The sequence below is a fragment of the Sorex araneus genome, chromosome 9 (assembly GCF_027595985.1).
Source record: "Sorex araneus isolate mSorAra2 chromosome 9, mSorAra2.pri, whole genome shotgun sequence".
NCBI lineage: Eukaryota > Metazoa > Chordata > Mammalia > Eulipotyphla > Soricidae > Sorex > Sorex araneus.
The window spans coordinates 22,446,256-22,455,682 of record NC_073310.1 but is presented as its reverse complement, the minus strand read 5'-3'; the positions used below and the strand labels follow the sequence as shown (position 1 = coordinate 22,455,682).

General features: G+C 43.3%; 1 gene segment (V, D, J or C); it reads right to left on the bottom strand.

The window, feature by feature from the left end:
- Positions 1 to 690: 690 nt before the first annotated feature.
- On the bottom strand, positions 691 to 6,301 carry LOC101553749 (immunoglobulin lambda variable 4-3-like). The segment is given in 3 exon segments: positions 691 to 877; positions 5,789 to 6,107; positions 6,225 to 6,301. Coding segments are annotated over 3 exon segments (552 nt in total).
- Positions 6,302 to 9,427: the final 3,126 nt, after the last annotated feature.

The window sequence follows — 9,427 nt, the reverse complement described above, 5'->3', positions numbered from 1 at the left end:
ATGTTCAACTCTGAGAAATTCTTATCAATTTCTTTAGCTAATGTTTTTTACCACATTTGTCTTCCTGTTCTTCAGAGACGTCAATGATTTTTACTTTGTTCCTCTTGAACTGATCTTCTAATTCTTTGGTACGCTGTTTGTTTCTTTTCAGGGTATTTCTCACCTTCTGCTATTTTTTAGTGTTTTTCCCCTTCTCGTCTTGGAGATCCTCAATCCCCTGTTCAGCATCTGTTATTCTGATGTTCAGAGCTTCTATCGACTTTCTTTTTATATCATCAACCATGTTCATTTCTGTGGTTTCTGACTGTAGTCGTTTTCTCATTTTGACTCTCCTATTTTCTTGTGCTTTGCTGACTACCTGTAACATCGCTTCTTTGAACTCATTGAATATCCTCATCATAACGTCACTGAAGATACTGTCTGAGGATTTACCAGTGTTGTTTATGTGTTCAGTGATATTGTGTACTGTTCATTGAGCTGGATGGGTTTCTACATGTTTTCCCATTGAGTTTCTAGTGTTCTTGTGCTAAGGATGAGTCTTTGTAGTTATACCGTGCTGCTAGAGCCCCCCTCCCCCCCCCCCCGGAAGATACTAAAAGATAAAGCTGGCAAGTGCTTTCTGTCTTTTCTGCCTGTCTCAGAGAATAACAGGAAGAATAACTGGGAGCAGATGTAATTTGTTGAATGGAGCTATTGCACAACCACACAAGTGGTCAACAATTCAGGAGCTGTGATGTGGGCCTTTAAAAGGAAGAAGGTCCAGTGTGGAGGCTGCTGGGACCCACCATAAGGGATGGGTTCTTCCTCCTGTCGGAACGCTGCCTCCTGTTCCAGGACAGGTCGAGTGATACCAGCAAGAGGCAGGCCTCGCCGGGGACTGTGGAGAAGCAAGCAGAAGGCTAAAGAAATTTTTTACCTCTTTAATATCCTGTTTAAAACTACTTTCCCCAGATTGTTCAGTAGTAAGTTTTAAATATAAGTATTTGAGATTCTTCCCCCCCATCATTTCAGTTTGTGATTGCTTTGACTTTCAAAACAACATGCCTGAGAACGTAGTTGATACAACTTTTATTTTCTTGCATTTATGGAGACAGATGTTGTGCCCCAACATCTTGCAGAATGTCCCATGTTTATTGGGGAAGAATGTGTACTCCAACTTTGGGGTGTAGGAGGCGGGGAAAAGAGCTCTAGAAAGGTCTGCTAGACTTATCCCTATGTTTCTTCCTTTAGGACCAGAGCTTTTCTTACTGAGTTTTTGTCTGGTTGATCTCTCAGGCAGAGAGAGACTGGTTTTGAAATATACTACTACTATTTTATTGCTTTTTAAAAATTTTTCTAGTCTATACAGGTTGCTCTAAATCTCTTGATGATTCATCAGTAGGTAAAAGTATATTTACACAAACTTGGCAATGAGCATCGATTCATTCAAATGCCTAACAACCCGAATTGGATGATTACACTTGAATAGATGTGGCTCACTGCCTGCAGTTTCTATCTTCATCCTCTATGCACCAACTTGAAACTACGATAAAGAAGGAATTGACAGGTTCTACATGGAACTGGAGAAGACCACACCTCCTACAATATCATTGTGATTTTAATGCCAAGATAGGTCCGAGAAGGTCGCCCGAAGAACTCCACATTGGGACACATGGCCTAGAATGGAACCATCAGTGTGAGAGACTATCTGAATTCATCATGTCGACCAGGACCATCCATGGTATCTCACAGTTCCAGAAGGCCGAATTTGAATGCTGGATATGGTTGTCTCCCGGTGGACAGTTCCACAATGAAATTGACCACATCATATTTAATCGAAGGTTTTGCTTGACTGATGTCGCTATTGTTCCAAAATTCCAAACAGAATCGGACCACTGTGTCTTTCGTGCAAAATTCTACTTCACAGAGAAAAGTCTGCAAAATTTAAGTCTATGAAGGCAACTCCCAGAATGACCACCAACTGGGAGCTCTTTGGCACTATTGCAGCAACGTGGGAAGATTCCGTCCTTGACAACATCAATGAGGAATACGATCAACTGGTTCCGCACCTCCATGACTGTGCGAAGGATGCCGAGAGTGAGAAAGCCACAAACAGCTGCCTGTCTTCGGAAACTCTCAAGCTCATTCGCCAATGTAGTTTGGCTCGAGCCTCAGGGAACCACAAGCTAACGTCCGAGCTCACAAGGCTGTACAGAGATTCGATAAAGGATGACCTCAAAGAGAGAAGAGCAGGAGTGTTGGCCAGTGCAGCAGAAGCCAGGAAAAGTATTCACAATGCTCGTCTGTTTTTTGCCAACTACAAGACCAAGATAACTGCCCTCCAACGTCCTGACGGATCTATCACATCTTCCAGAGAGGTAATGGAGAGGATTATTCATGACTTCTACTTGGATCTCTTTGACAGCCATGTCCACCTGCCCACATACCAAATTCTGCAGGATGAATATGTTGTTCCCAACGTCCTCCCTTCTGAAATCCGACATGCCATTTTGTTGGTGAAGATGTGAACAGAACCTGGTCCAGACAAGGTCAGACCCAAACACCTGAAGATATGCCTCCAATACTCATCAATACACTGGCTCGACTCTTCACACGCTACCTGTCTGAATGCAAGGTTCCATCTCAGTGGAAAACCAGTAGGACCGTTCTGTTGTACAAGAAGGGAGACAGCCATGACATCGGCAACTATTGCCCAATCTGCCTGCTGTCTGTCGTCTACAAGTTGTTCACTTGTGTCATCCTGAATAAAATAGCCAGAACACTAGATGAAGGACAATCATGCGAGCAAGCCAGGTTCCGAAGGGGATTGAGTATGATAGACCATATCCACACAGTGACCAAACTCATTGAAGTTTCGTGAGAGTTCAAGATGCCGCTCTGTATAATGTTCATCGACTTAAAGAAGGCCTTCGAATCTGTTGAGACTGAGGTGGTCATCGAAGCCCTGGCCTAACAGGATGTTCAAACTCAGTATATCAAAATCCTCCATGAGCTGTATTGTGGATTCACCACCAGCATCTCACCATTCTATAAGAAAGTGATCATTGATGTAAAGAGAGGTGTGTGGAAGGGTGATACCATTTCATCAAAACTCTTCAGTGCCACCCTCAAGAACATCATGCGACAACTGGAATGGGAAGGAATGGGAGTGAAGACAGACGGTCTGCAATTAAACCACCTGCGCTTCACTGATTACATTGTTCTTATAACACCAAACATTGGCCAAGAGGCACAAATGCTGGCCAACTTCGACCATGAGTGTGGAAAGTTCACATTGCAGCTGAATCTCAACAAGATGATGTTCATGAATAACGAACTGGTCCCTGAAGCTCCATTTGCTCTCAATGGAAAGAACACCTTCGAATGCAGCAGCTATGTATACCTGGGTTGAGAAATCAACATGACGAACGGATTGGTTCCAGAACTGCGCAGGAGGAAGTGAGCAGCGTGGAATGCCTTCAAGAGTGTCGAAGAAGTGGTTAAGAGAACAAAGAATCTCTGACTCCGGGCACATTTTTTTGATTCCACCATTCTTCCTGCACTAACATATGTCTCAGAGACATGGGCCCTATGCAAACAGGATGAGAATGCTATTAGGGTATCCCAAAGAGGAATCGAAAGAGCTACACTTCCTAGCGTCTTCCTAGAGTGAGACGGAGTATCACGTCTCACTCAAGTGAGAGAAGGAATCCGGAGTTCTGACCTCCATCGAAGGTCAAGAATCAGGGACGCTGTCTCATTTGCCAAGGCATCAACAATCAGATGGGCTGGTCATATAATGTGATTCAGAGACGACCGCTGGACTAGAGCTGTTACTGACTGGATTCCACGGGACATCAGAAGACCTTGTGGCTGCCCACCAACTAGATGGTCAGATTTCTTTGTCAAATCCCCGAATGAACGATTTGAGGCTCTTCCTGTGCCTGGAGCAATCAGATATAATTGGGCTGTACTAGCATGCAACAGGGACAAATGGAGACATTACTGGCCCCTGCACGAGCAAATCGAAGATCAATGAGATGACAAGTGATACACGTTATCATAAACCAATCCCAACTCTATGTCCTCGGGAACCAATTTACTTTTCATGTACTGCATTTTCATGTACTGTGCAGAGTCTTACTGGTCAGTGCATGAAAGTGCGCATGATATTATTAAGATAACTTTTTTTCCTGTCAGCTTTTAGTCAGGTATCAAACCTAGTTATTTATTTTTTACTTAGAACTAATTTTATTGTGCTTTGCTTTTAATTTTTTTAGTTGTTTTTTAGTGAATCACTGTGATACAAGTTACAGCCTTAGAAATTTTCATGCTTGCGTTTCAGTCATACAATGTTCGAGTACCCATCCCTCCACCAGTGTCCAATTTTCACGACCAAAAGTCCAAGCATCCCTCCCACCTCCCCCACCCCATCCCTTCTACCCCACCCCGCCTCTGTGGCAGGGCATTTTTCACCCTCTCTCCTTTTGTGTGTTGTGGTTTGCAATAGTGGTATTAAGTGGCCATCATATTTGGACTATAGTCTACTTACAACCCACATCTCACATCCCAAACAGACCCTCCTAACACCGTTTACTTGGTGTTCTATTCTCAATCTGAGCTGCCTTATACTACAGCATGTGAGGCCAGCTTCTAAGCTGTGGAGTAATCCTCCTGGTACTTGTGTCTTGACATTAAGAGAACTTTATTCAGAAACCTGAAATACTTGCCATTTTATTGTAATGTATGTGTCTTAAAGGCAGGCAGGTAGAGAGGGAAGCACCCCATCACAATGGAATTCTTGGGAAGTAATAAAACCAATTGCCCCAAGACTGCAGAAAGCCCACTTTGTGAACACAGGAAATAAGGCCTAAAAGACGCTTATCTGGTGCCAACAAACACAGAGAAGACTGGACCCCACTATGAGAGAAGCCCCAGTGAGAACAAAGGTTAAAAACTGAATTTCCGAGAAGACCATCAACAAATTCCAATTCCACTCTTTTGGCAACTACCCTAGCAATAGACTCTTACCTACATAAAAAGCTCCAGGTTGGGAGCTTGAGAAAAAACCCTATAAAAGCCAACTTGAACAAAGGAAGTGCACACATACAGTATCAACCCACATGATGCTTGTATCCACATGGCCAAGCATATGTGGCGCCAAGCACATGTGTCACCCACATCTCTCCTCTGCCTTTGCAGAAGCCTGTGCTCTCTCTTGACAGCATTGTGATCTCTCATTTTCTCCCTCCTTCAGCTTCTTCAGAAAACCTCCAAATAAAATCTGTTTCAACTTATTTGCTAGTCTCTTCCTGAATTTCTTCTTAAAGAAGGGAAAGGACCAGGAAAGTCTGGATAAGACCTAGGACTGATTTTCCTTTCCTGCAAAAAGCAATTCGTTGTTCCAGTCTGAATCTTCAGCTTCCAAAGAAATTGGGTGGTGTTGATTAACTTCCATGCTGAGTAGAACAAGTAGATGTCGGGTATGGCTTGATGGACACCTAGCGGGGTTGGTTGGACACAGGTCTGTGGCACACAAGGACTCATTGCAGACTTTCAGTCCTAGCCTTCAGGTAAGTCACCCAGGGGTCCATTGCCATCAATAGGAAACAACACTGTAGTCTGAAATTGACCTAGGTTATGACCAACATCTGCTTCTCATGTAAGAGACCAGATAGAAACTAAAAGAAGACTCACTGGTCTCAAGGACCTGGGAAGAGAGAGTAGCTCATCTTGAATCTTAGTGATCACTAGGGCAGACAGTGAGTTTTTGTTCTTACTTCTCCTTTGTTTTTGTCACTGTGGGTACCCATATTGTCCAGCATCATTATAGTCTAAAGCACAATAATACTCAGCCTCATCCACTGATTGGACATTTGAGATGGTTAAGTAGCGGTCTGCCCCTGAGCTGGAGCCTGAGAAGCGATCAGGAACATTGTCCCCTTTGCTGAAGGTTCCATCACTTTTAACATACATCAGGTAAGTTGGGGCCTTGCCTTGAATCTGTTGATACCACCAGATAATGTAGGTGCGGTGCTCCTGGCTTAAGGTGCAGGTGAGCTTGGTTGAGGCTCCGGGTGAGGCAGAGGCAGAAGGGGTCTGGGTCACCGTGGGTGGAGCACAAAATCCTGGAACAGAAAATAAACAATAATGCTTAATTCACTGAGACAGGTCAAATACTACCCTGGACTGTGCTTGGAGGGCAAAAGAGGCGAGGGGATCCCTTAATTTGGGGATGGCCTAACCTTGGGAGAAAATGAAGAGCAGGAGGTAGAAGGGAATCCAGGCCATGGTGAGAGGTTTCCGAGAGCGCTCTCCTAAAACTGCCCTATGCACTGGTGTCTCCTCGGTTCTCTGTATCCTCTCTTCATGCAGTCACAAAGGGTGGAGCCTTGAATGCAAATCTGTTTTCCATTCATCATTAACCCCAGACTGATAATTTTGTGTGGTTCCAAATAAAGCATCATCTGTGGGACAAATTTGGGAGTTCATTCTACTACGAAGTATTTTTAGAAAGTGTTTCAGACACCTGTTTTTTCACCTGAATGCACCCCAAGTGACTTAAACATACTGATCATCAAACAGCACTCCTCCGCCATCTAGTGGTTCCAGGGTTAATGCCATTCTCCTTAAGTGGTGGTGGTTGAACAGGAGAGATGATGGCTCTCATATGCAGGATTTGTAGAAATATAATGATGGAATAACGTATTCCCAAAGACAATGCAAACAGAAAACTTGAGAACTGGTATTTAGTAGAAGACATGTCAATTGAGGGGACTGGGAATAGGACAAGGAGGGGCAATGTTATGGGAGAGGGAGCTGTCACCTAGGGCCAGCTTTTGGTACTTACAGTCCCTCACTGTCCAGTTCAAGCTGGAAGAAGGGGTCATATCTCCAGTCATGTCCTTGTCACCTCTGCACTGTGATTTGCCTGCATAAAGGATAGAATTGTTGGGGGCCAAGACTGGCTTATACTTTGATACAAGCCTGAAAACAGTTGTCATGAGTATGAGCACCTGTACCTGAAAAGGGGCCCTGGGTGTGAAGCAAAGTTGGAGTGATCATGGTTTTACCATACAGGGAGACCCTGGTGCTGGGCCTGTGATCGCCTTTGTGGTGTCTGGTTCAGGGCAACAAGGCTTTTGGATCACGCTTCAGGGGTTCCCTTCCTGGAAAGGCAGCTGGAGGTCGGTGTTTTCTGGCTTGGTATGGGAGAGAAGCAGTGGAACAATTTGGGTTGGGTCCCTGGCCTGCAGTGACATAGGTGACATTCTCCTGTGAAATTCCCCTGGAACTCCGTAAAAACCCCAGGATAGCATGGATTAGCGAGGACCACTCTTTTAGGGTTCCTGGGAGAGTTGGGCAGCGAACATGGAACGTGGCCCTCATTTCTGCTGCCCCAGGACTGTAGTTGTCTCTGCATGAGGGGCAGGTGTTCAGAGACAGCTGGGACCTCCTGCTCCATCTCTTCTTTGAGCTACTGGCCACATGGTGCCACCGCAAAGGTCCAACTCTGCAGATAAAGGAAGGGGGCCACATCTTTGTGGAGGAAAGCCTCCAACCGAGCAGAGGAGGTGGTGCGGAAATATGGTAAAGTGTTGTATATGAAACCCTATCAGTCACAGTACTGGAAACCATGTACAAAAATGCATGTTTAAAAAAGTGACTCTTGAAAGCAGGGTAGGAGGGGTCATTGGTGGAAGGAAGTGGATACTGGTAAGTGAGCCATGTGGAAACATAATATAAATGAAACCCAATGATGATTAATCTTGTAATTTCATGGTGAATAAATAAAAAAATTAAATAACAAATTATACTATGTATATATTCACTGTTTTGACATAATTCTAATGATTATTTTTGAATTTCCTTTCTTACTACTCAGGGGTTTTAAACTAGTAACACCTATGAACCAGTGAAAATAAATAAGTAATTCCAGATCCCTAATATCCACTTCTTTGGTAGTTACTATTTTGATGACAAACTTTCTTGGTGTTGCTGTGAGTTTATTTCGTTTGGCACTGTTCGCACCTCCTGAAGAGTGTGCTGTCTCCTCAGGCTGGAGAAGGTCTTTGTTAGTATCACTTTTTTTTTTAATTCTGGAAATGCGTCTTTATTTCACTCATATTGGTATTGTGGATTTAGATACATAATGAATTTGCCTTTTTAAAATTTTTCTTCTTGTGAAATATGCATATAGGAGACTATATAAAGCGTATGTGTAGTGTAGCAAATAATTACAAAGTAACATTAGGAAACAGTCAGACCAAGTAGAAACCTACCACCCACCTATTCAGAGAACAGAATCTCTTACACAAAATACATTTGTCAGTGTCACTTTCAACAGCCCTATTTCCCATGTCTGGTATTTCTATAACTGGGGGTTTATTCCTTTTCAATTATAGCCATTTTCAATTAAATGTGTTACATTTTCTCCTTTTCTAATCTCTATTTCTTTTCCATTTTTTGGTGATGGTTTATGTTTTATCTTCAAGTTCGTTTATTGCATTTTCAGTTCTCTTTATTCTGCCTCTATAACTTGCTAGTGTAATGTACTTACTCCTTCAATTTCACATTGGATATATTAAAATCCTCATCAAGTTTCTCAAACATAAGAAATTAAGAATTTTCTGTTATAACTAAGGACATTGTTGTTCCGAGGTCTTTATCAAATAGTGGTGAGAGTGAATAAACTTGAGTATGAATTTCTTAATTATTAATAGCTTTGTGGGTGCTAATGGTAGACCTTCAGATTCTGGATCGTCTGAGAAGTGAGCTGTTACACTGTTCATAGTATCAAACTTCTATTTCTGCCTCTGTTGGTTTCTGGCCACTTCCACTGCCTGGTGACAATATTTCAGCAGAATAAACAGGTAAAGTTAGATCTCAAGTTCTAAAGCTGGGGAGTCATGGGGGAATGGTAGGTCTACAGTGAGGCTCTGTGGATTCACAGCAGGATGTTGAAGTATGAGAGGTGGGTGACTAAGAGCAAATGTGGTTGTGTAGGTGCCAGCAAGGTTTAGCGTGGAACAGATGGGTGAGAGGAGAAGAGGTGCCATCCTAGTGCAAAACAATGAAGTGGAAGAAGCCTGTAGTTCCTTTCCATAACTGTAAAATTGGAAGACAAACCCCTTGATTTTAGCTAGAAGCCCGATCATTAGTAAATGTTACATATGCTCCCATCAGATAACAGAAGAGCTAAGCAGCCACCGCAATGGACAAGACTGAATCTAACACACCAATGTAAGAACAGGTGTTTGCTGCTCTAGTGTTCAAGAGCCAAACTGAAAAGCCAAGACTAAGGCCATTCTTGGAGCAGGACTAATGATGGGAGCTTTGAGCCCATGGGTATTGAGGACTTGGTCGTCTTAACACAGCCCCTAAACAAGATGGTCTTTGTCCTGAATTTATCAGTGCACTAGCATCTCGACCTCAAGGAATCTGGGGG